The sequence below is a fragment of the Daucus carota genome, chromosome 5 (assembly GCF_001625215.2).
Source record: "Daucus carota subsp. sativus chromosome 5, DH1 v3.0, whole genome shotgun sequence".
NCBI lineage: Eukaryota > Viridiplantae > Streptophyta > Magnoliopsida > Apiales > Apiaceae > Daucus > Daucus carota.
The window spans coordinates 13,521,584-13,548,581 of NC_030385.2; the positions used below are offsets into that span (position 1 = coordinate 13,521,584).

General features: G+C 35.4%; 3 protein-coding genes and 1 long non-coding RNA gene across 6 annotated transcripts; 2 read left to right on the top strand and 2 right to left on the bottom strand.

Moving 5' to 3' along the window:
• Positions 1–783: 783 nt before the first annotated feature.
• On the bottom strand, positions 784–3,681 carry LOC108222225 (uncharacterized). Of its 2 annotated transcripts, XR_001806922.2 has the most exons (4): positions 3,304–3,681; positions 2,443–2,587; positions 1,975–2,112; positions 784–1,841 (listed from the first exon to the last, which is right to left on the bottom strand). It is a non-coding gene; the product is annotated as an uncharacterized LOC108222225 (long non-coding RNA). The 2 variants fall into 2 exon arrangements; XR_001806921.2 differs by having other exon boundaries at positions 784–2,112.
• Positions 3,682–3,978: 297 nt separating this feature from the next.
• Positions 3,979–15,164, top strand: LOC108223010 (uncharacterized). Its single transcript, XM_017397039.2, has 10 exons — positions 3,979–4,283; positions 4,540–6,205; positions 7,223–8,614; positions 9,315–9,541; positions 9,684–11,383; positions 12,424–12,865; positions 13,060–13,222; positions 14,117–14,220; positions 14,321–14,412; positions 14,536–15,164. The coding sequence occupies exons 1-10, from the start codon at positions 4,093–4,095 to the stop codon at positions 14,610–14,612; spliced, it is 6,054 nt and encodes a 2,017-aa protein (XP_017252528.1). The 5' UTR covers positions 3,979–4,092; the 3' UTR covers positions 14,613–15,164.
• Positions 15,165–18,219: 3,055 nt separating this feature from the next.
• On the top strand, positions 18,220–20,460 carry LOC108220654 (probable polyol transporter 6). Of its 2 annotated transcripts, none has more exons than XM_064093071.1 (2): positions 18,220–18,480; positions 18,786–20,460. In XM_064093071.1, exon 2 carries the CDS (start codon positions 18,797–18,799, stop codon positions 20,180–20,182), a length of 1,386 nt encoding a protein of 461 aa, XP_063949141.1. In that variant the 5' UTR covers positions 18,220–18,480; positions 18,786–18,796; the 3' UTR covers positions 20,183–20,460. The 2 variants fall into 2 exon arrangements, with proteins under 2 accessions (XP_063949141.1, XP_017249966.1); XM_017394477.2 differs by having other exon boundaries at positions 18,221–18,536.
• Positions 20,461–21,231: 771 nt separating this feature from the next.
• Positions 21,232–24,680, bottom strand: LOC108220655 (uncharacterized). Its single transcript, XM_017394478.2, has 3 exons — positions 24,223–24,680; positions 23,850–24,056; positions 21,232–21,701 (listed from the first exon to the last, which is right to left on the bottom strand). The coding sequence occupies exons 1-3, from the start codon at positions 24,493–24,495 to the stop codon at positions 21,630–21,632; spliced, it is 552 nt and encodes a 183-aa protein (XP_017249967.1). The 5' UTR covers positions 24,496–24,680; the 3' UTR covers positions 21,232–21,629.
• Between the last annotated feature and the right edge of the window lie 2,318 nt (positions 24,681–26,998).

Sequence of the window (26,998 nt, forward strand, 5' to 3'; positions counted from 1 at the left end):
ACCCCAATAACACCAAGAAGTTGTTAAAAGCTTCAACACTCAATTGGCCACACCTGCTTTCCATCATTTAACTTGTATCTCTTTTCATTTTTCAACAGTGAGCTGGGAGTAATACTTAAGAATCATGTTATGTTTTGGTGGAATTTCAGATCAGCTGCAGCACAGAATTCGACCTATCCTATGAATATTAGTTATAAGAAATTAAAGCAAAACTCGTAAATTATTCTATGTATTCTTTTGAGTTACACTTATACATAAAGTGAATAGTATTCTACCGACTACCGAGCCAACAGTTTTGCAATTCTTGATACTAACGACTTTACGGACATTGATTCCATAATTCCATAAATTTTGCAGGAATTTTTTTCGTTTTACTCAAATACGATTTTGCTGAATATTCTTACATAACGCTAAGATTGAGGGGCGTATTCAATTGCGTTTTTGATAGATTTCATATAGTCCAAAAATCTTTGTGTACTGACTTTTAATCGAATTGTTTGGAATTCATCTAGAATGCAATACGAGATAATAGTGATTAAATACGAGTACATCTCATTTTCCTATAATGAAAACTAGGTGTATAACCCGCGCTTCGCGCGGGTTTTGAAAATATTACGAAGTAAAATGTAGAAGAATGCAAGTGTTCCGCATTGTTATAAAAGAATGATCAAGGGATATCCAAATTTCATAGTCCCACATGTTTCTATTTGTCGTTTCCAAAAGTTGTGACATAGGTATCTCAACTTCCAATCTTTAAACTCAACCTAATTGACATGAATCCGCTTCTGTATAAATCCAAGCTACATATAATTACATATAGAATTGAAATGTAATAAAAGGCAAAATAAATTACAGGCTCAAACTAATTCAAATGTTAACCTTTTTCTTCATAACAAATTGTTAAATGTTGTGCACACCCAAAATCTACACACCACTAATGCTCATATAAACATCTTCATATTTGAGTGCTTGTTCTGGGAGTGTATGCTGTTCGCAGGACAGCGAGTAGAATTGAAATGTACATCTGGCGACATGTGCCAGCAACAATATTACGCCACTCCCTATGCTCACACAGTCATCACGTGGAAATACAGCAGTAGTAAGACTTGTTGCAATTATACAACACTGCAACATTACATAAATGATAACAGGGCTAGGGCAAGTTGAGCCTGAAATCTCATATGATTTTAAGTAACCAATTCTGTCAAAATATTTGTAGAAAGGCTTACCACGATAATTTTATATTCTAACATGAACCATTACAAAATGAGTTAAAGCTTTAAAATATATGTATTCATTAAACTTAAAAATCACAGAAACAAAAATCCAATCATAGGAAGCATAGATTGTTGGTTTGTTCTTTCAGTATTATTTGTATTTTAAACATCTCAAATATGCAAAGCTGACTGAGAACACATGGATAGTGCATAATATATCTCTAAAAACATCGCTTCATGTGCCTGGCATTGCTAATAAATTAAAGCAGACATGATAATCAAGAAATCAAATGAAACCACAATTTCATTTTGGCAAAATACATCGTAAATTAACGATCACATATTTGAGTAAATAGGTAGCAGAAGCATGTTATAATGAAAAAAAAAATACACAAGAAAGGAAAAGGAGAAGAGTTGAAAACGAACCGGAAAAGGCTTTGTGGAGTTGTTCGACATCCTGAGCTGGAGAAGGGACAGATGCAGGGAGTTTCAGGGTAGCCGCATGTTATCTTTGCAAACATGTTTGATATAGCCTACAAGTGTGCCACGAATATGGATGTGTATCCACTATAACTGCATGTGGTACCCTAAGTCCAGCTTCCCAAACTCTAGCGTTTTTCATGTCTAAATTTCAAGGTAATTAAGCAATTTGAAAATTGATAGCATGTGCAGAGATAAAAGCAATAATTTCCAAATGAATTGCAAGCGATCATGTGTTTAATTACAAGCATATACACAAGCATAAAGTTGAATGTACCTGTGAAGAGCGAGGGCTGTAGCAAAGCCGCATATTCCAGGACATTCCTCTTCACACTTCACTTCACCTTCTGCACCCATCAGTATCTTCTGCTACTTGCTCAAACCAACAGCTGTTTGACCAATCAATCTTTATAACCTGGAAAAAGGTAGAGGTACACATGATCTTTATAACCTAGAAAAAGGTAGAGGTACACATGATAATAGATGTAAAAAATAAAGGCCTGCAGAGCGGCAAACGAAAATCTTTTCTAGTGAAACCACCGAGTTATCATCATTAACAACCTCATCAAACACCAAAGATTCGCCGCCTTCCTGTGCTCTAGAATCCTTATTATCTTGAGATTCATAGGATTTTAGTGGCCCTCCAAAGATAAGGAAGGAACTTCATCTCTTGTGTTCAGTATCTTACTTCATTTTTTTTTTCAAGTAAGAAAGTAATTGTTTTAAACTTACAAGAATATAATACCTCAACACTGAAAACATCACAGAGCATAGAGCTTTTAAAGCAGAGAAGCTGTTTCGTGATTTATTTGGTTCCTCCTGAAGATCTTTCAGGCCTGGGGAATTTGCTGCAACATACTGAGAAAAATCCATGTGGTCTCGAAGATGTTCTGCACAATATAATGAGTAAAATGTCAAGATTTATAATTTGTATGCAGTATGCACGATTCTCTTTCGTCCATTATTAGTAAAAAGTTTACTTAACTTTATAAACAAATTCACAGAATTCGAGCAAGCCTGGAAAGCCTTTCAAATCTTTTGTCACTTTGATACAGCAGAAAAGATATTTTGCTTTGGAGCTTTAGAAAGCTGAAATAGATCATCATAATAACACAGCGCCTGAAATTGAAGATGCGATGGAATCGGCAAATGGAATTACATTCTAGCTACCAAATAAGTGGTGATTTATGCCTAGTATCAATCTTCCTATGGTGTGCTAAGAGCCTTAGTTAAACTTTATTAGCTAATTTCTCTTTTCATTAACAAAATTGCTTTTCAAATTAAACAGGCCCTTTTCAAATTCTTCCTTCTTTAACCTAAAAAAATCAACACAAACAATAAAGGTGCAATCTTTAAGGTAAAACACAATCAAGAAAGCACCGAACAATATGAAGACCCAAATTTTATATAAAGATTTTTATAGCAAAATTAGCAAGTAAAAGAGTGGTGACAAGTGGGATTCAAGCTAGGGCCAAGGGCACGAAGATTAGTGAGGTGATCTGACACAGTCGTCAAAATCAGACAAGTAAAATGGAGAGAGGAGGGGAGAGGGAGCAAGGGAGGGAGAGAGAGAGAAGGAGAGAGATATAGAGAGAGAGAGCCATACATTGGATACCGGAGGTTTCCTCATCATGATCCATTCCATCCCCTTGTAAATTCTGCTGCGAGGACGACAAATAAATACCGGGTTTTCTTTATCTACCAAGAAACTTACACAGCCATCATCATAATCAGACAAGTGAAATTGAGAGAGGAGAGGAGGGAGGGAGTTGTAAAATCGTAGTAAAGCAGAGATGAAGAGATGTGAAACTCCTGAGATCCTCACAATACCCAACCGATAAAGTAAATCTCAATAATTAATAATGAGACTTTACAAATTCTGGAATTCCAAGATTTAGAGAAACCAAACAATAAAATGTGAACTTTAGAAATTGAGGAAAAATAGAAGGGGAGATCAGGAAAGCGCCACGTCAGCCTCCCGAGATTTTCCTTAATATAGATATATAGATGGTAAAAAAATACGATGATGATGGAGATGAACAATCCTTCCAAAATATATTAATTAAATTTCTAATTCACATAATTTAAATTATAATGATTGTAAATATATATATATATATATATATATATATATATATATATATATATATATATATATATATAAAAGAGCTGATGTCAAATTTATATTACACATTTAAATTCATTTTCCGGGAGAAATGAGCATCATCAGTCTCAAATGAATTAGGTTAGTTTACGAAGCCCAAATGCGAAATGATAGAAAAGAATCCATAGTCTCCCCCCACCCGACCCGGCCCAAAGGAAAAGGGGCTCTTACTATCTTTGAAAACCCCTAAACCCTAGCAAAACCTCAGAGCTCTGTGACCAACAATTAACAATGGCGGATGAGCAAAAGCAGCACAAGAAGAACAAGAAGAGAAAGAATAGAAGCTCCGGTGTCGAATTTGAACAAGAACAATCGAAAGCTCCTCGCTTCGACGAACAAGAAGAAGAGCTCAAATTGGAGGCTCCTTGGACTAATTTACAGCTCATTCTATCTATTGAGAACCAAAAAATCGATACTCTAAGGTATTTTATTTACGGTTAAACCTTGATAAGTCAATTCACGAGAATTTATTTATTTGCAAAGATTATTTATTTATCGGGGTTAAAAAGTATTCATTTGACGAAGTTATTTATTTATCTGTATTCAGTCATCGAGGTTCTACTGTATACTGTGTGTTAAATTTGAGTAGAATAGAGCTTCTATTGCTATATGTATCTTTTTGATAATTTTAATTAGCTGAAAAGGAGAGAGGTTAAAGCAGTGATTTTTACAATGCAGGAAGGTTGAACTTGCATATGCTTATGTGAAGTCGAGAGTTAGTGAAGCGGAAAGTAGTGGCACTGAAGAAAGAGAGACTGTGAGAATTTCCCGGGTAGTAGTTTCTGTTAGCAATTGGATTCAGTCGTTGTTAATTTCTTCAGGGAAGAGAATTATTGCCAAACGCAAATTTGAGTCTGAGTTGTGTTTGGATTATAGATGCTGGGAAATCTTCAGGTTTTGCTTGGACGAGTCTGTAAAGCAGAAGGTTTCACTGGGACTTTCAAAGGACTTATTACAGGTTATTCAGTGCATTGCAGGGGATGTATCCTTTCGGCTCGGTGATGCATCCTTGCGTATTCAAGTCAGGGATTTGGAAAGTGGTGTATTGGAATTCTACAATACTGTACTTGGTTGCATTTCTAGTATTTTCATGTCCCATGGTGGTATTTCAAATGAAAATTTAAATTTATGGGTTTCGACAGTTGGCGTGGTGCTCAATCTAGTCAAAACAATTCTACAGGACAAACTTGATGATTCTAAGATTGGTGTTTTTGTCTTGAACTTTTCATGTGTTGTAATCAAGCCATTTGCCAAATTTTTGAAGCTCCATCCAACCAAAGATAATTTTAAATGTTTCGTAAAAGATCTTCTTGAGCCTCTGTTGTACATGCTAGATGTCTTGCATCCATTCACAAATGATCATGGATGGGAGGGTAATCTTTGGAAGTTAATTAAAGAAGTGTTGTCCCAAGGGTTGTTCCACCCAAATCACATTGATGGACTGATGAGTGTACAAAGTTTGAACAAGTATATGACGTCTTCTGATTATCAAAGCATCAAGGATTCAAAGATGCTTAACAAAAAAAATAAAAAGTGTTCAAAGATGGTAGCTGAAAGTTATCACAGACAGTTCTTCGATAAGATGGAAGAGATGATGACCGGGACAAATGCCTTAGCAGTCGGTAATGTAGGGGAGCTTTTTTGTTCGTATGTTGACTGTATAAAAAAGCAAAAGGGATTAAGTTCAGTTGGAGGGGGAGCTTCTGGGCAGTTGCCAGATGAACCTAGTGCTCAGACGGCGAAAGTGTCTTCTAGAAATGGCAACGTAGATATGGAGAACGGTCATCATGAAAGTCGTTTAGATTCAGAAACTAGAAAATTACTTTTTGATTTCTTTGTACAGTTGATGGAACCTTTTCTTGGAGAGATTCATAGTTATCTTCAAAATGAACCGGAAGTTGGGCCCATTTTGTCAACTGCTCATTGCACCATTAAATCAATAAATAAATTACTTGTTAGTTTTGTGCATGAAAATGTATATGTACGCACAGAGGATACCTCTGATGGAGCTTGTCTTAATTTCCTAAAAGCGGTTTATGACATGATCAGGTCATTGTCTGCCAGAGTTCAACACATATTTCCATCAATGATTGATTCAAATGAGAGGATACATAATGAGGTCATAGTCCTAATCTTTAAAGAGCTTATTTCTACCTTAAAGTGTTTATTAGAAATTGAATACGAGGTTTTTGGAGATGACTTGGAAAGCTTGTGGCGCATGATGATCTCGCTTGGGGCCTCAGCGCTCGTGTTAACTGATAATAATCCAGAACAGTCCGTGTTAACTCTAGAGATAATTCAATTTGGAATCCAGCTTATTAGCATTTTTGGTCAACTTCGCCAGGTTAGTTAATTTTATGTATTTTACTTATTTGATAGTTTACTTTTTGATGACTGAATGGTTACATAAAAAAAAATAAAAATTGGGATGACTGTACTATTAGCATATAAGTCGAGTGTTGAAACCTAGCATATTTTAACTGAATCTAGTACAAAACTTCAGTGCTATGGAGAATTCATGTGGTTGTTGTATTGGCGACACATTGTTGTATTTATTCCAGCTAGTCTTCCAATATATTTATGTTTTGGGTGGATGTCAGGAACTCTAGGTTTTTGAGTTTGAGTTTTTGAATGTTTTTGTGATTTTTAGTGTTTATATGAGATAATAATAGCAATAAGCAAGCAGAGAGCCAGAGACATGAAGACAAAAGGCAGAAATAAAGATATATTTCGAGCAATACAGAGTCGAGCAATACAGAGAGATAGAAATATAGCTTAGAGAGACAGATTTGAGAATGGAGAGAGATAATTTCTAACGAGAGAAACTATAGAGATTAGAGTGACTGGTGGAACAAGTTCCTTTGTCATATTTTCATAATGCATAAACTGAAATTACAACCACAAGTCCACAAGTACTATTTTTATTTCTTCTGGTAATCACCAACTCACTTAGAAAAGACTAAAATACTCGGTGTTCCTAATTGATAATACTACACTGCAACAGAATTGCTAAGATGCAGAGATCCTGACAGTGGACCATCTTATGGTGTATAGAAGGGAGAAACAATAATATTTCCTTCTAAGATGATAAAGCATGTGTTGGGTTAGAAAATTTATTTCAAGTAAAATACATCTAAAAGAGTTTAAGCATCAATATGACATCAGTATAGAAGATAAGTATTCAAATATATATACTTGGAATTTACTGTAGGACCTAAAACTTGTACAAATTAGCCTATAGGTTTTGTGCGGAAGTTGACCCACCCCCAACTATCCCGCTTCTTGGTAGTACCAATCTTATAAAAAGCATTTACTAGATTGATAATTAAATGTTTTGATCTTATCCTTTGAATTTGTATAGGTCAATAATGCAGTATTTACACTGTGTAAAGCAGTCAGACGGTTGTTATTATCTGTCGGAGATGGACAAGTGTGCTTTTCACATATTTGGAAACCTTCATTATATTGTGAATCATGTGTCAAATTTTTGGGGATGGTATTATGCTCACCTGACTTTAGAATTTCAATTTGTGATGCTATTATGTCTATACCGGAAGGGCAAGTGAGTGGATTTGTACAACTGTTTACAACAGATGTTTCTGAATCTCTTGTCTGGATGAAAGGTAATTGTTCAACAAATGCTAGAACTAAACATGGAGAGCTAGATCCAGATAATTGTAGTTCACCATGCTTCAAGCTAAAAGCAGAAGTCCTCGGAAGGAGTTTATCCGAATTGTATTCACTAATTCTAGATTCAGTTACTGCTACCACAGGCAATAGTACACTAGTCGGAGTTGCTGTAAAAGATCTAATTGCAAAAATCCGCCCTAATATGAGGTGCCTGGTTGAAAAGGAGTTGGACCTGGTTGATATACAGCTGGACAGTGTTTATGTCTTCTTGTCAACATTGACAGGAAGAACAATCGCTATGGGAGATGAATGCAAGCATGTTTATGTGTCAACTCACTGGGTTGTTTTGTTCTTCTTTCGTCTTTATATGTCTTCCAAAAGCCTATATCGGCAGGCAGTCAGCCTTGTGCCCCCAGATATATCAAGAAAGATGTCAAAAGGTATGGGTGACTCATTGACAGCTTATTCTGGATGCGATTTGCTGAAGAGGACTAATGGAACAGATGAAGGCTATTACTCTTGGATTGTCCAGCCTTCGGCTTCTCTTCTTTCTACAATAAATGCGGTTCTACACATTTGCATTCAAAATTCTGTTGCAGATCACTCCTCCCTGATTTACGTATTCATTAATATGACTATCCAGAGGCTTGTTGAATTGAACAGGCTGATTAAATCTTTTAAATATTTGAGACAACGAGTTTCTGCTTTAAAGCATGAGGCAAAAGAGTTAACCAATTTTCTGATGGAATACATCCCAGTATTCGACAAAATTCTGCTTCCTATCTCCTCAGCAAATGATGTCAATGACAGTGAAATGTCTGTTCAAAGATCACTCGGTAAGGATGGATGGGATTTCAGTGTAGGGGCTGTAAATAAGAAGTCATTGCCTACCGCTACCTGGTGGATTATTTGCCAGAATATTGATGTTTGGTGTGCTTATCCTGCCAAGGAGAAGCTGAAGATGTTTCTTTCGCTCTTGATTCAAAGTTCTCTTCCTAGTTCAGAGAACAATTTTAAAGTATTTGGAAAGCACACTACTGATAAACATGGCCACATAAAGGCCATCACAGCACATCAAATTTCATCTGAACTTCTCCGAAATGCTGTTCTATATGAACAAAAGGTAAGACAATTCGTATATTTGAAGGCCATGCATATACTTTTGTGTAATTGCTTATTTATCTGCAAAATGCAATCAGAATGGAGGTAAAGAGGGCTTCTAGGGGCCATGGACATCTCTAAATTATGCAACCCCTCTTGTTTATGGCTTTGAAGGCAACAAGATGGTGGAATACATTGCTTTTTATTATAATAACTAACCCCTTGCTTGTAATTCCTCAACACATTTAAACTTCTTATTGACTGAAGCTTTAAGTCACATATATATTGAAGGTATTGATATTATATAACTAGGAGTCCTAATCTAATACTAAAACATTTTCATACTATGTCAATTCCTTGTGAATTGGACAACTTGCTGAAAATTACTCCGATATTGTCTTCTGAAAAAAGTCTAAGTGCTTTTTACTCATGTTCCTACTTATATGCAATAAAATGCCCATGGTAATTAATTAGTGTTTTCCTGACTAGAACTTTCATATATCTTGACATCAGACCAACCCCCCCCCCCCCCCCCCCCCCCCCCACCCCCCCTCCGATACTTTATTAAAACGTCTATTGCCTTACAATCCCTTTTGTCGTATTTAGTTTTCCAGTATATGTTTTTTAGCTTCCAATATATTTTGATGAATAGCAGGACTAGACGACTAGTACAGATTTATAAACTCCTAGCAACACGGAATATTCATATATGTATACTGTAGTTTGTTCGCAGGCATATGGCATCAGGATTATGCGAAATTATGGAGGAGTTGGTATCATCAATATCGATAGTGGAGCCAAATTCCTGTTCATCTAATATGTCGCACGTACTTAAAGTCAAGATTAAAGATTGCCAAAGTCTGCTGAAGTTTTTATGTTGGATACCAAAAGGATTTATAAAGTCGAAAAGTTTATCAGATTATACAAGTTGTATTATCAACCTTGAAAGGTACTCACTACATACGTAGAACACACATACGCCTTCAGCTATCAGAAGAAATGACTACACATTATGATGTTTATTTCAAATTGTACTTGGGTATACATGGACAAACTACTTTGGATGTGTAACTAACTTAACTGTTTTCCAGGAGGCTACAGGGCAGTTTTATTGAGATTTCTAGCGCATTACAACCCTATGAATGTCACGAGCTCTTCAGATTGTTTATGTTATGTCGGAAGGCCCTTAATAAGCTTACAATGGCATCTGAGAAGAGAATGGAACCTTGTCATTTCATATCTACTCCCATTTATCATGATACTTTATTTCAAACTTCAGGGCTATCAATGTCACTATCAGCAGTGATAGGGCTTCAAGACATGTTTCCAGATTGTGTTTCCGAATCAAATAGAACGATCATTTCCTTGATGGATCACACATCTTATATGGTTTTAACATTTAGCAAAGATCAATTTATACATGCAATCAAACCTTTGATGAACTCAGTGAAGCCTTGTAAAGATATGAATAACGAGGATAGTTGCTTGGATTCTGCTTCAAATCTGGATGCATGGAAGACTATAGTCAGCTACACTGAATCTATAAAGGAGCAGGCACGTACAGCACTTATTTCTCTAAAGGAATTCCTTTCTGGTAGAGATGCAACAGGTTTTACTGCACAGGAAGTAAAACTATTCTCTCCCACCATTTCTTGCATCCAGGGAGTTTTGTGGGGTCTAGCATCTGCTTTGGATGAAATAGACGGGGAACGATGTCATCTAAAATCAAAGTTATCAAGATGGAAATGTGAACCTTTCTTCAAAATCAGGACTTGCATTGACACATTTGCAGAATTTATTAGTTCCTTTTTAAACTATATGTTTCTTGAAGATGGTAAGTTACCCCAGAGATCATTCGAAACCATTGATCTTTCCATATCAAAGGGTCATGGTGATTTTTTGTGTTTGAAGGAGCCTTCTAGTAAAGTTTGCGATGATGATGCTGACTATCATGAGAAGCAACAAATTTCCCGAAATGCAGAGGGTCATTCAGCATCTACGATAAATCAGAAGTCAAATACAAGAGCAAGAGTCCGACTAAAAAATGAAGATGTGGCCACTTTTTGGACCAAGATTGAATTATTTGAGCGACAATATCTGAAGAAATCTCTGTTATTGGGGTTTTTAAGAGGTGAAAATCTTGAAGCAGCAACTTTTCTCCGACAGTTATTTATCACTTATTCAGCAATTCTGAGGATTAATCTTCATATCAAAAACATCTTTTTCTCAGCAAGCCTGGTTCCAAGTTTGGTTAGCATTGCTGAAGTTTTGTTGCTGGAGTTTTCCAATATGGCTGAGTCACCTGATGCATTTTGTTTTGTTTGGCTGGATGGTATAGCCAAATTTCTGGAAGAGCTCGGAAGGCAGTTATACTCAGCTGATGCCACCTTGACCCAAAATTTGTATGTTAAGCTGATTAATATTCACCTGAGGGCAATAGGAAAATGCATTGCTTTACAAGGAAAAGGAGCCACTCTAGCATCTCATGAGACTGAGTCAAGTATCAAGACTCTGGATGATCAAACAAAATTAAGCAAGTCTGCACATGGCCAGCACTCCCTAAATGAATTGAAAGCAAGGTTGCGAATGTCATTCAGAGTTTTTGTTGAGATATCTTCAGAGTTACATTTGTCATCTGCAATTCAGGCAATTGAGAGAGCCGTAGTTGGATTAGAGGAAGGGTCCAAGTCAAATTATGAAATATGCGCTGGAAATTCAAAGGAAGGCAAAATTTCCTCAACTGTAGCAGCTGGTGTTGATTGCTTCGATTTGTTCCTGGAATATGTTAAAGGTAATAGCGTGCTAGTTCATTTGTTGCATTCTTCGTCACTTAATGACTTCCCTTAGCTACCATCTTCGTAAAACTTGTGATGTGTTCTTCATGCATAGATATTGAAATCTTGTTCCTTATGAATCTGTTTTTTTTTTCCAGTTTCTTAGATCTTGTTTTTGTTCACTGTGAATGATTACTTGTACCAATTATCGGTATAAAATTGATAGGCATACCATGCGACAAGCAGATTCAACATTTCCAGAGGCGTCTTCCTTTTGGTTTCTTTTTTTCAAGTGGGACTGTGTTACAGTATATTTTACATCAAAATGCATATATATTTTAAGTAGCATATGGCCTATGTTTCATCATTCTTAATCTTCTTGAAGTGTATAAATAACTTGGGTCATGATTTTTGTGAATTGGAAAAATATATTTAATGAGTGGAAAGCCTTCATATTACACAATGTCCCTGTATAGATATATCGCCATGAGTATAGGCATACACGGAACTCATGTTTTTGGAAACTAACTTCAGGCACTTGATAAGTCACAGTTCATGCCTGATCGATAAGTAATGATGGGTTACTATATTTGGTACATATTTCATCAATTGGAAAGGTTTTAAGGCTGATTTACAGATCAAATCTGATACTTTGTGAACTGCAAGGAGATCTTATTTTGTGGAATTCTAAAGATAACAGAGTCACTAAGGGTGAGGGATCATGTATTTGCTTTAGGAATTGGCATACAAAGAAGTCCATATGTAGAAGAGATGTATTTGCATTTACTAGGTAACTGATAACTCCTAATTACCAGGAAATAACCAAGGATAGTGCTTATCATGGTTTGTACTTTTCTTGACATTAATTGAATCTGAGACTTTGAAAATCTAAGCCATTGCAGTGAAGAAAAGTCATATGCCTCATTACAGCTAACTCTGCTTCCTGTAATTAGATATCAGAGTATACTATATACTGTATGCTTGTATCAGCTGAATTGGTCATTAAATTGTTTAAATAAAAGGGTCCAACTTTCTTACTTACCTATCTGCTTTGTAGGAAGCAAGCGTCTGCTCGTGGTTAAAGGACACATCCAGAACATAGTTTCTGCTCTATTCAACATAATTCTGCATCTGCACGGGCCAATATTGTTCTTTGCTAATACTAATCCTTGTAGTGCTGATGCCACTCCTGATTCAGGATCTGTAATTCTCATGATTATTGAAGTCCTGACCCGAGTTTTTGGAAAACATTCCCTGCCTCAAGTGGATGGCTGCTATGTCTCACAGTCGCTGCGCATATCTGGAGGACTTTTTCAAAATATACTTGAGCTTAAAGTTTTTAAAGCTAACGCTCAGTCTAATCATCTGCTCATCCCAGCTTCTGTTGGCAGTGAGATCTCAGAAAGCATGAAAGCTTGTGCCATAGATCGACAGTTTGTGATAGAACTTTATGCTGCATGTTGCCGACTCCTTTGTACTGTGCTTAAGCATTATAAAAGGCATGATTTCTTTTTAATTACTGTGCCATAGGTCCTGATGGGTTATCTTTATCTATAGATTTTGGCCATATATTGAAATGTTTTGCTAATCAGAAATGTAGCCTATATACCTCCTGTTTCTTAAACATTATAGTTTTCATTTTATCCCAAGATTATAATTATTAATCTTTTTTCTGTGTTAATCTTCATTGTAGTGAGAGCCAGCGTTGCAGTGCTTTGCTTGAAGATGCAGTACGTGTTCTACTTTGTTGCTTGGAGATGGTAGAGGTTGATCCAGGTACGACAAAAGACTATTTTGCATGGGAAGTGCAAGAAGGAATTAGATGCGCTTATTTCCTCAGAAGAATTTATGAAGAGGTATGTGCCCACTATATAACATGTATTAGTTTTATTTTATGAAATTTGTTCACATCAACAAGCTTTTTCATAGTGAGTTTTAGACTTACAGTAAATTTGTAAGAAGTTGCACATAGTCTAAAGAACATATGCTCAATTTTGGTGACACTTAAATGCAGCATGGAATATGGGTGCACATGAATAAGATATACTTGCAATTTCTATCATATACCATTGACTTCATTTCAAAAGAAAAATGTGTGTTTTAAGACACACACAAACGTGGTACATTTATGTGCTGTACTGTTAGTATTATTTTGTTTCTGTTTGTCATTTCTTTTATACTTTACTATTGTGTCATTTTGTTTCTAATTGTATCAGTGTAATCATCATGACTTAGCTATCTAATTTACTGAATTTGTGCAGGGACTTTGTAAAGATCACATAAATAGATGAATCCCCCTCCCCGCTCGCATGTCTGTAAATTAATATTTAATACGTCTCTAAATCCATGTATGCTGATCAATATTACCCCAAACTCTCTTGTCTCAAATGTGGGATCAGGTGTCCTAGGTAATACTTACTGTAAGAAGGTAGCCAAACAAGAAGCTATTGGATACCCACCAGATTAATAAACTTGTGTTTCGTATGGCTAGATAATACTTTTTGTTCAGGTCTCAATTTAGTCTTTAGAATGGTTGTTCTCTTAAAGTATTATTTTATGGCCATATACATCTAAGCTAATTCAGTCTCCTTGTCTATCAAGGTAATGCATGCTTTTGAATCAATGTTCCTGTGATTGTAATTAGAAACTATAATCACTGCATGTAACAAAGTTAATGAAAGGCAAAACACTAAATTTGCTTTAAAGGTTTTACTCAATCATGTCATCGCTAATTGTTGCTTACTTTACAGGTGCGCCAACAGAAGGATGTTCTTGGCTGCTGTTGTTTTCAGCTTTTATCCGGTTACATAAGAATATATTCAGGATATGGTCCCTTTAAATTGGGCATTAGAAGGTACACGCCAACATCACGCCACTATCTTCTTATGTTGTTATTAAATGTTCATCGAACATTTCTTTTCCCCTATAATCTTAGTAAGAAAGTTAATTTTCAGGGATATAGACGAAGCCCTGAGACCAGGTATTTATGCTTTAATAGATGCTTGCTCTGCGGATGATCTTCAGCGCATGCATACAGTGTTCGGAGGCAAGAAACCTTAAATTTTAAATTGAAATTTTGGTTCAGTTTCGGTTTCATATGGCCATATGAGCTACTTGTTTTATCAAGTTTATTGTTTATTCATTCCTTTTAAATTTTGTTGATGCGCAGAAGGTCCCTGCAGAAGCACTCTGGCTACTCTGCAACATGATTACAAACTCAATTTCCAGTATGAAGGAAAAGTTTGATACAATACATCATTAAGTTTCCTGGCATGTTAATTACCAAGACTGCTAGACTGCGATGGGGAGCTTGAGGAAAAGAGTCCCTGCAAAAAAAATGCAAGCCTCTGATGACATTCCCCTTTTCTGCTCTCGGTGATTATTCAGCAAAATCAAAGTTCGATTTACCAAGTCATCAGAAGACACGAAGAGCCCAAACGACACAAAGCTATATCCCTCATCCAGATTTTTTGGACAATCAATATTATATTTTTCCTGCTCATCTTTACAGGTAACATATTGGGTGTTTATAAACTGGTCTGAAGTGCTAGTGCATACTTTATAGGTGAAAAGAGTTGCCTGCTGAGATGTACAATTCAGATTAACGGGTCAACAATGTCTGTCACTTGGGCATAGTTAGGTGTCTTGAATACCCAATTCACCAGTCCAGGTTGATGGTAGAGTAGATATGCTAATAATTATAAATTGACATCTTGCCATACATGTATTTCTCCATGTAGTAAAAATTCTAATATTTTTTAAGTAGCAAACACAAATTGTGATCTTTTTCGATGCAAATATTTGTTCGGTATTTTTTAACATATATAATTTGAACAAGAATTACCGTATGATAAATTTCACCAGTCTACAATAACAAAAATATAATATATTCAAGAACGTGCAGAACTACTTAAAGTAGTCTGATTCTAAAATTGGAGATGCATGATCCTGTGAATCCCATGTTCCAATCTCCTAGTCCTAACGTCATTATAATTTAGTTAAAGACATGGCAAAGGAAAATTATGGAAAAACTAAGCTGCAGGGAAAGCTGTATATCTGCTGCAGTTCAATTCATTCGGATATAATAATGCAACGGAAAATATGCTAGAGCATTCAAATTTATCCTCAAAAAATATTTTAATAACACGTGTCATGATCTGATTGATTATGATTTTAATAAAAATCTTGCATATACGTTAGTTACACCAATTCAAATATTTAAAATTGAATTTCGGGAATTTTGGGTACTTAATTTAAATTGCCCGTCATTACTCCTAATACATTACTCCTGATAACAGAGAATCAATTACCCCAAACCGGGTTCAGTTAATGTGTAATTTCAGGTAAGCTCCACTTGAGAACCGAATTGTCTCTAATTAATTGTGTGACCTTGCTAATCCTACTGGTTTCTGGTATTTAAGAGACAACAAATTTCAAGTAGGCATAGTTAGGCAATAATGCTATATTTCAGTGTTCAGCAGATAGGTTGGCTCTGATATATAATGAAAATTCAACACCATCATCATCTTTACACTTATAATTCACACCCGTCGGTAATTTGGTGGTGATTATGGAACCATGCTTTTATGTCTTTTTGTAATAAAAAGAAACGCAGTCTTTTTACTTAGCAAACAGAAAATATAACTGTTGCCGGAGGATTTCGTGACATTTAGGGGCGGAGGAGGCACGGACACGTGTCCCCCTAATTATTCTTTTTACATTTTTTTTCATCATTTTAAATTTTGCAAAATTATAAAAGTGGTATCAAAAAATTTAAAATTATATAGATGTTTTTCGAAAATTTGTTTCATGCCTCCTAACATTTGTGTGCTGGATCCGTCCCTGGTGACCTTTACGAAATTTGAAGTTTGTTGGAATTTAAATATATGATGGTGGGTGATAACACTGATAAACTAGTGGCAGGACGGATCCAGCAAGGAGTTTCCGGGCTTAAATAGTAAATTTAAAATTATACATATATAAGCACTATCGATATTTGAATTTTTCCTGATAATGTATGCTGTGCTGTTACTTATTACTCCCTCTGTTTCTTTAAACGTTTCCCGTTTCATATGTCGGGACTGTTCATGACATGAGACAAATTACTTATTTACGTCTAATCTATAAGACGAAATATAGTCATGAGTGATCTTGTTGGATTCGTATTTACGAGTACTTTAATATGGTGAAATTTTTATATTTAATACTAATACGAAATTAAAGATATTAATGATAGAAAATGTGTGTTGGCAAACGTGATAAAGACAAACGGGAAAAGTATTTAGGGACGGAGGGAGTACTACTTTTCAGATATGAAACCCGAATTCGGAAGAAATAAATCGTAAAAGTTACTATTTGGTAAGTATAGATGGGCAGGCACTCGCAAGTCGCAACTCATTTGAATCTTGTGGACAGCATACATTTGACAGCAACGCTTACCGTCTTTTGTCTAAATTTCAGGTCATGATATTAATGTGTAATTGTGTAGCTAGCACTACTATTTAGCAGCTGAGAATATTTCACTGTTCGTAGGATTTTGTTCAAGCTATCTGAAAATGACAAATTTATTTTCCTATAAAAAATTTGAAGGTTGATGGAATTACTTATTCATTTTCCTTTAAAAAAATTGAAATTATTTTTATATATTTTAATTTGAAAAGAAAATCCAAATCCAATATAGTTTAGGATTATAATTAATTCATATATATAGATATAGAGAGTGAATTATACATATTATTAAAACGGTTTTCCTAGTGTGTGCTCATGGGTACACACTAAGCACTATATTTCTTTATAATGGTGGACCCCTCTACAAATTCGCCAACCACACCAATTAAAATTCACCAAACTTATAGAATTTGGTGCTTAACATATGCCCATGACACACACTAGACAAATCCTTATTAAAATGAGATCCCGACATAGGAAATCTTTAAAGAGTATTGCATGTAAATTATTATTTTTTATTTTTTTAGAAAAATGAAATGCATTCTCCAGAAAAAAATAACTTTGTACACACATAAAAAAATTGTAAAATAAACTCTCACAAAATTATTATAATTAGACTCATTTTTATGATATATGTAATGAGTTGGAATGATGTTAACGCTAATGAATCAGAATTTTTTTTCTAATACATAAAATTTTTAAGTATAAGTTAGCCCTCATAATTATAAATACTAGACATGTCAACGAATAACCTTCATAAAATACATCTTTTATTATCCTAAAATATAGATCATACAAAACAATCGCCTTTTATTATCTTAATATATTAATCATACACAACACCATCATCTACACGTACATTACCACTTATTCACCATCATCAATCATCTCAATCATCACATCATCATCTATCATTACCCGTTAAAAATTACAGATGTCGAATATAAATAAACTGGCTTATTCATTCTCAGATTGGATATTAAAATATATTAAAACTAATGATAAATATGTCATTTTTTTCTTTTATTATATATATATATATACACACACATATATTACAAAATATTTCAAAATATATTATTGTACAAAATATTTACAAGATTATCCTTCATATAACTTTTCATATATATAAATTCTAGTCAAAATCAAATCAACTTAATCGGTCAATAATCATAAGTAATCACGTGTTACTGGATAGAAAGAACAATATTTATATAAATTGCCACAAAATAATTAATTTACAAATAAAGTAGCAAACGACACCGCAGTTTCCAAACATGAATCCATAACTTGCCCTTTACCGATAGCAAATCTTTCCTATTCAATTGTTACTAATAAATACAAATACATTAACTTGGTGAAGAAATATTAAAAACTAGGGTAAGTGCATGGACGCAGGTGAGTAGTCCATGTCAAACGGAAGCTGATCCGGATAATTATATTGTAATTAAGCAGTCATCGATCCCTGCTTATCCCCTATTATTACGACTCTATTTACATTGTCTACGTACCCAACTCTCTCATCTTCCACTTATTTCCCCATACCATATATATCTGCTTTCGATCTCTACTTACTATATAGCCACAGACATTTCTTCGTTTCTTCGATATTAATGGAAGGGGGTAAGGAGTCGAGCAGCAGCAGCGATCCTCCTAAGATCAACAAGTATGCGTGCGCTTGTGCTATTGTTGGTTCTATTATATCCATTATTTTTGGATATGGTAATTCTTATAATCCCAGATGATTAATGCATATACCATGGTACCCAATTTTTTACATGCATTCGAGATTCTAGAACGAGAGCACCTTTTATCTCTACTATACTCACGCACACACATCTTCACTGGTTATAGTTACCTCAAATCTGAATATTATTGATTGTTGGATATGTTATACTACTCGTTTTTATATGTACATTTTAACTTTTCATATTTTGATTAAAATTTAAATATATGTATCATATAATGCAGACACCGGTGTGATGAGTGGAGCCATGATATTCATTAAAGAAGACCTCAAAATCAGTGACACACAGGTGGAAGTCATAGCCGGGATTCTCAACTTATGCGCTTTGGTGGGGTCTCTCTGTGCCGGAAGAACCTCCGATTACATTGGCCGTCGTTATACAATTGTTCTGGCCTCCATGCTCTTCTTGGTTGGTTCGGTTCTGATGGGCTATGGTCCTAATTACGCAGTCTTGTTCACCGGAAGGTGTGTCGCGGGCCTTGGTGTAGGCTTCGCGCTCATGATTGCTCCCGTGTATTCGACGGAGATTTCGTCTCCGTCGACGAGAGGCTTCCTCAGCTCTCTACCTGAGCTCTGCATCAGTATCGGCATTTTGACAGGATATGTTTCTAACTATTTTCTGTCGAAATTGACGCTCAAAGTTGGTTGGAGAGTGATGCTTGGGATTCCAACAGTACCTTCTATTTGTTTAGCCTTCGGCATTCTTGCAATGCCCGAGTCCCCGAGATGGCTCGTAATGCAAGGCCGTCTCGGGGATTCACAGAAAGTCATGTTGAAAATAACTAATACGGAGCAAGAAGCCTTGCTCCGTATAAAAGACATGAAAAGAGCGGCCGGGATTGATGAGAATTGCAAAGATGACATTGTCAAGTTACCCGAAGACACGAATGGGGGTGGAAAAGGGGTGTGGAAAGACCTCATTTTAAGGCCATCCCCGCCTGTTCGGTGGATGTTATTAGCTGCGCTTGGCATCCATTTCTTTCAGCACGCAACAGGAATAGAAGCGGTGGTTCTATACGGTCCACGAATATTCAAGAAAGCCGGCGTGACGAGCAAGAACAAGCTCTTGCTCGTCACTGTCGGAGTGGGAGTCACCAAGACAATTTTCATATTCATAGCGACTCTCTTACTCGACAAATTCGGGAGGAGGAAGCTTTTGTTAACGAGCGTGGGGGGTATGATTGTGGCACATTCAGCATTAGGCGCAGGCCTAACCGTGGTGAGACAATCCGACGAGAAAGTGACCTGGGCCTTGGTATTGTGCATTGCGGCTACATACATGTACATGATGTTTTACTCCCTCGGCCTTGCGCCTATAACTTGGGTTTACAGCTCGGAGATATTCCCCCTGAAATTGAGGGCTCAGGGGGCGAGCATTGGAGTCGCGGTGAATAGGCTAACCAATGCAGCGGTTTCCATGAGCTTTATATCCATCTATAAGGCCATCACTATAGGAGGAACTTTCTTTTTGTTTGCTGGTATCTCTGTAGTGGCTTGGCTTTTCTTCTTCTTCTGTTTGCCCGAGACGAAAGGGAAATCTCTCGAAGAAATGGAGCAGGTTTTTAGCAAGCGCAGCAGCAGGAAATCTCAGAATTCAAGCGTCGAAGTGCAACCAGAGTAGTGGTTTTAAGGTCTCTGTGTAGCGTTCTTGAGCTTTTCCTACATAGCCTATGTACTGCATTATTTATTACTTGGTGATGGCAAATTTGCAATGTACATCCTAGCTTTTAGTTCTGTCTCCACTGCTTTGCAGAACAAACAAGTTATAAGAAGCCTGGTAAATAGATCAGTGTTTAGATTATGCTTTCTGCTTACTGTGAAGAGTCAAGATTTCATCCTACAAAAAACAGCTTGGCCATGTTTTTGCTTGAAGAGATTACTTATTTATCCTAATTTTGAAGGATTAAAAGCCCATAAATTCATGCACCAATCATTCATAATACCTTGTGAATGGAGATATTATAATCTCATGAAAAAGAATCAAAAAACTGATCACAATACGATCTTTATAATCTCTTAATTTTTCTTAAAAATGTAATCATCCCACGATGATTGCAATAGGATTGCATTGTATTACAATCCCTCAAATTTTAAAAAAGTGTAACTATCCTGAAATTATAAACCTTTCAAACAAATACAGTGCCGGTTTGGGCAAGACGACTTCCGGCTTTTTTCGATAAGAAGCCGACTTCTAATTTTTTTTAACCCGTTTGTGTAAAAAGTCAATAACACTTATAAGAAACTGAAAATGCTAGCTTCTGTTTTAGAAATTCTTACTTCTTTCCCAAACAGTTTGATCCCTTATAAATTTTAATTTACATCTTTTTAAGTTTACTCAGGCCCCATAGCCCTGGTGTTTTAGTTTGTTACTGTATATGGTTATTCAGCCTGTCCTTGTACTCGCTCATAGTCCCGCTCTGGACAATGGTAACCATTCCAGAATCTCAGGTCCGAAACAGGCACTTGGAACACAAAATTAGCAGTTTCAAGTGACCTGTTACCAGATGCTGATTAACATGAGAGAACCAAGGTTTACGGGTCATGAATATATAATGCATGTCCCAACATGAAACCTAACTTGGCCAAACATGTTCCTGTATTTGCTTTCCTATGCAAATTACACATAAGACAACACAATAAGCTACAAACTCACATTTATGTCTGTGTTCATGAGAATCAATAGCAGCTGATGATTTTTTCTCATTCATACAGAATTCGGACATATATATCCACAGAATGTCATTTACATTATCAAAAGGAAATAAATCTTCACCAGACTCGGTATTTCTAAGATGACTAACAATTCAACTAACTCTAACAATCGAATATACTTGCTACGCTACAAACTCTGCTCAAAAATGATGTTGCAGTAACAAAGATGCAACAGTAGGAACCTAAAAGGATATATTTATTGTAAGCTGCAACTGGCGCAACATGAGAAGTTGTGTAGCGTAATTCTCACCCTACCTTTAACTTGAACTCGGTAGAACACAACACAAGCAATTTAATAGAATTCAACGTGTATGAAAGAACAGCATTTCTGTAGTAGATCCATGATGTTCATCAAGTCATAGCTTCCTGCGTGAAGGATTTTCAGCTTTATCCCTTTCTGATTGCTTCAAATCTGGTCGTTTTACACTCTGATGTGACAGAAATCAACAATGCATTGTTACCATCTCGAAAATATGTTGTATAATACATATATATCTCGTAAAGAAACCCAACAGAATGATGATGAACATTGATAAAGGCAGAAGTTTATTGCCACACATATATTTGTTCATCCCATTGAAACCACAATAACATCAATATGACAGTCAGCGCTCAAGATAGAGACCTATTAGCTTATAGAGAGAGACCTACTATTACTCTATATGGGCTCAATTTGGTGGGTGCAGTTTGGTTATTGACCCACAAAACATCAGTATGACAGTCAGCGCTATATTGACATGTGCACAACAAAGCTATAAATACTTGAACTCTGTCTTAATAACAAAACCAGCATAAGGTTGGCTGTTAATGTAAAACACCCCTCCATCTCTCCATTTTTAATCTTTTTAATATAACTATATAAGTATTACTAATCCGTATGATAAGTCGACTGAAATCCTGGAAAGATAACGACTAATTTATCCACAGACTATGATAAAAAAGGAACAAGTTGGTAATTACAAACCAAAGTGGCTGTCTGTATGTATATATAATTTACTCATATTTATCCTCAATCCAGGTGTAGTTAGTACATGCTATCAACCTCAACTCTCATGCATCTACTGGCACACTGGTGCAGATTTAAGTAACCAGAGACATGTGCAAAGATCGCACCACGTATCATAGCTTTATAAGAACACTTTTTTAATAGTATATAATAAAAATTTATAAGAAAGGACAAGGAAGCTGGTAAGGAGCAAAAAATGAACAAGGGTCACTACAGCCTGGGTTGGTCATGTAATTGGGGTGGACATTACAACAATTAAGATGCTGACCTCTACAATATTCAGTCAGTATATCAAAGGCAGGTTCTTGTCTTATAAATGAACGCATAACGCCACTCCCCTCTGGATGAGGCCATCTGTTATATGTCCACAAATATAATCTCCTATCCTTGCCTTAGAATTCCAAATAAGGACATCAAACAATAAAAATGACTTGTTGTGCAAGACTATGCATGGCACACTCGGTGGATTTTATCTTCTAGTCAAAATTGTAAACTGAAACAGAAACAGCCAATTACTCTATTTTGTAAAACAGAAGTTTACTCTAGATGTTTAGAGAGTGACCTAAGAGGATTTCCAGACCTAAAAACAGCCCTGCTAAAAGGAATAAACTCCAATACATGCAGTTGCAATTTTAATTTCGTGATGTACATTATAAAACAGACAAAACACTTACAAAACAAAAATAAAAGCAAGATGCAAACTTACTCAGGAGAATAATTATCTAATGACCACATCAAATTTAGCTCAGCCTTCATGATTCTGTGATTTCTAGTGAAGGCATAATCTCATTTTTTCCCAATCAAACACTTGTGTATCATATGTTTGTTTGTTGTTTGTGTATTTATTTAATTTTAGCTTATGTTATGAGGGTTTCGATTCCTTATATAAGTATTCTAATCCCCACATTTTTTTTAGACTTGATTACTGGAAATTTATTGAATCCCTTTTTAAGTTGTGATCCATGACTTTTCTCTCTTTTGTGGTTGGCAAAACCCTTGAGATAGCAGCTAATCCACCCAAGTTCGGATCAACTTTTCAAAATTCGTCCCGCATCATTCTAGTAGAACTATTCAATCATATCTATATAGGCTTGAGTTCTGTGGAGACCACATTTTTATTGGAGACTATAAATGTTCTGCAAGTAGAACGTTGCAAAATATATTGGTATGCAAAACATTTTCCGTTTACAGAACATACATGGTCTCCGTCTCTCCGAGATGGCGAGGCCTCGAATAAAATAGTGATCTCCATATAATTTTTCCATATATAACAATTAGCTAAGTCTGGCTTTAAATATGAACAAGTCTAATAATGTGTTTATTTCCTATACTTCTTTGTTTACTATGATTATAGAACAAGCAAGACTTTTAAACTTTGATCCCTGCAAAGAAGGTGTCTCCACATAACATTTAATTTCCCGTAGGTAGAACCACAATTCACATACCCAACTTTCAGCTATGATCCTTGACGCCATTTCAACAATGTAGCATGTTTAAACTTGTCAATTAGTTCAAACACTAATAAGGGGCCAATCACATAAACAAAAGCAGAAAAAGGAAAGTAACTAACCGAGGGCGGAGTTTCGAGATTAACAAAGTTCATAGACATATTAGCAATCTCGGAGATGGCAGCTTCTCTAACTTCAGCAATATCGCTAGTTAACTCCTCGTAAGCAGCTTCGAAAGCCTCTTGCCAAAACCTAGGTATTCTGATCCGCCGACTATTCGTATACACATCCCACATATGCTTCACCACTTTCTCCCTCTCCTCCATTTCCTAATTTCACCCCAAATTCAATACATAAACACACACATATATGTATATATATCCGTAATTTTAAAATATTAGGGGCAAAATATACAAAACTATATTCTCCCGTGTTCTCGCCCTAAAACTGTTCTAGTAATAAAATATTTAAAATGTCAGAAGAGACGAAACTTACGAGGACGTCGAGATCGTCGTGGACAGGAGTGGCAATGTCGTCGATGAATCGATTGAGCTTATCGGTGGATAGCCGGAGAGTGACGGTTCCGGTGAGCATAGACCAAAAAGCTAGAAGCAAAATAGCCGCCAATGCCCAAAATTTATAACGACCACGTCCAAACAGGCCGGAATTAATTAAATTACCATACTTTTTCGAAGATGACGATGTCGCCGGAGTTAATGACATGTGCGCCGTCGGAGTTGATACCGGGAGGACGTCATCATCCTTCATTTCGATTCACGGAATGTTTTTTATTGAGTTGAATTAAAAAAACGAGAGATTTGAAATTTGGTGGAATTTATTTTTGTGTGTTGAAACTTGACATTTGAGCTCTATTTTTCTGTTTCGGATTCAGGGTGCTGTTTTTACTCGCATGTGTTGTAAAGTTTGTTGCATTGTGGAACCCCATTATGTTTGGGGTCTATTGTTTGTTTTAGAAGACAATGATTAGGGAAACAGATCGTGCTTCCTTGACTCGATGAATAAAGTTCTCTAATGTAACTTTTTTAATTATTTTATAATTTTGATATGTACGAATGAAATTCTAGATGAAAAGGTTCGGTTCGACTTTGGGTGAAATCAAAATCGAAAATTCTTGGTTTTAAAAATTAAAAATAATAGCGGTAACCAAATCAGGAGTGACAATTTTGAGTAACGAGTCGTGTTCGTGTCAATAATCGGGTTGATTTCGGGTCAAGTTAAAATCACTTAAAATTGAATAAAATTGAAGATCGAAGTTATTACAAATGAAATTCTAATTTCGAGTCATTTCAGGTCCATTTCGGGTCAGTCGGGTGATTTTCGGGTCACTTTCGGGTTTCTGTCTCAATAAATCGGGTTTCAGGTTAGGTCGGGTTCGAGTCGGGTTTCGGATCGTGTCTGATATTGCCACCCCTAAACCAAATTATTAATTCTGATTTCGGCTCTAAAATTTCAGTTCGGTTGTGGTTTTAAACAGCAAAAAATAAAAGGGTTTTATATCCTGACCACTCGTTTCATCAAAATTTCTCACTTGACCCACCCATTTAATTTCGAACTCATTTAAGCTACAATATACCAAATATATATCATTTTACCCATATCACTATTCATATTTCTTTACTTAATCAATTATCAAAAATAAACTGTTTGTTTTTTTACCACAAAATCACTTCGAAAACTTTCATAATTGTCTCTAGTATCTATCAAAATAATTTGGGAATTTTTAAAACAACATAACTATGTAGTTTAAAAAATATAAAGTTATAAATATATAATTATATGATCACCCTAGCTATGTTGTTTTAAAAATTCCCAAATTATTTTGATAAATACTAGAGACAATTATGAAAATACTCGAAGTGGTTTTGTCGTAAAAAAACAAACTGTTGATTTTTGATAAATGATTAAGTGAAGAAATATGAATAGTGATGTGGGTAAAATGATATATATTTGGTTTATAGTGGCCTAAATGAGTCCGAAATTAAATGGTTGGGTCAAGTGAGAAATTTTGACAAAATAGGTGGTCAGTTTGATATAAAACCCAAAAATAAAATCAAGAAATATACTTTAAATTTAATAAATAAATTAATAACTAGATTAATGGTTAAAGATAAATTTTGAAATTTGGACAATTGCTCGTAGAAAAAACTATTTATTGTATGTTCAATTGTATTCAACGAAATGAAAATATAAACAAGGAACCTAATCATATAAATTCAGTCTATATATTTTTCATATAAATTAAATAAATAAATAATATTTATTAATTATTTAATAATCAGTTCAATTTTTTCGGTTTGATTTTCACTTAAAACCGGAACCGGGTCCATAGAATCAGTCCGATTTAAAAAAATTTGATTTCGGCTCAGTTTAATGCGGTTGATTTTTGTCGGTTTTTACCAATTTCGCTTTTGGTTTGAATTCAATTTTTTTTTCTCAGCCCTAATGTGTGGAGTTGTACTTCTAGTAATTTCTTACTCTAATATTTAATCTATGCAACATGTAATCTAGCTTCAATTTCAAAATTTGACGGAGAGGCAATATCATATATCTTGTATTATAATTATATTATAAACTAAAAATTGAAAGACATGATTTTAGAAACACGTCGAATCTTGTGTCAAAATATTATAATGTTATAAGTTAGTTAATTCGTGTTCAAAGTATTTGGAAGTTATTTATATTGAGACAAAATACCCAACCAATCATTACATATGATGTCTATTTTGTGGAACATTTGAAAGGCATATGTTCAGCCTATTTGTATTTAAAGAGGTACAACTCAACTCAGATAAGAAAGCTCAGTAAATAGCAAGTCATCGGAATCAGTACGAAGAACGTCAAATGATTTATGGAAATCATATGTCAGATAAGTTCCAGGATGCTGCTGCACGCCACTGAAAGAAGTTCATTAATATGTTCAAGCCTCAGTGCACAAATAATCTTTTGTGGCACGTCCAGGAATTCAGAAGACATAAAGTTTCTATACTTTATTTCATCAGAAGATTCCATTTAATGAAGATGTACGTACAAGACGAAGACTCGACGAACTAACCAAATTCTTATTGTTTATTTGACGAAGAATATTTGATTTAACTAGATACAGATGAACCAGACAGTACATCTATGTATCAGTTATCCAAATTAAATATTTGAAGTCAAGCAGAAGTGGTAGTTCGCTCGTTCGACAAATCAAGAAGAAATTATTCAAGTTTAAAGAAGACCGGAAGTTGTTCTACTGAAGATTGTGTGA

Excerpts from the sequence above, each read along its gene's own strand:
- LOC108220655 (XM_017394478.2), bottom strand. The coding sequence starts at position 24,495 with ATGAAGGATGATGACGTCCTCCCGGTATCAACTCCGACGGCGCACATG. Across the intron at positions 24,057-24,222 it reads ACGACGATCTCGACGTCCTC|GAAATGGAGGAGAGGGAGAA; the intron begins GTAAGTTTCGTC and ends GGGTGAAATTAG. Across the intron at positions 21,702-23,849 it reads ATCTCGAAACTCCGCCCTCG|AGTGTAAAACGACCAGATTT; the intron begins GTTAGTTACTTT and ends CTGTCACATCAG.
- LOC108223010 (XM_017397039.2), top strand. The coding sequence starts at position 4,093 with ATGGCGGATGAGCAAAAGCAGCACAAGAAGAACAAGAAGAGAAAGAAT. Across the intron at positions 4,284-4,539 it reads CAAAAAATCGATACTCTAAG|GAAGGTTGAACTTGCATATG; the intron begins GTATTTTATTTA and ends TTTACAATGCAG. Across the intron at positions 14,221-14,320 it reads TTTAAATTGGGCATTAGAAG|GGATATAGACGAAGCCCTGA; the intron begins GTACACGCCAAC and ends GTTAATTTTCAG.
- LOC108220654 (XM_017394477.2), top strand. The coding sequence starts at position 18,428 with ATGGAAGGGGGTAAGGAGTCGAGCAGCAGCAGCGATCCTCCTAAGATC. Across the intron at positions 18,537-18,785 it reads ATCCATTATTTTTGGATATG|ACACCGGTGTGATGAGTGGA; the intron begins GTAATTCTTATA and ends CATATAATGCAG.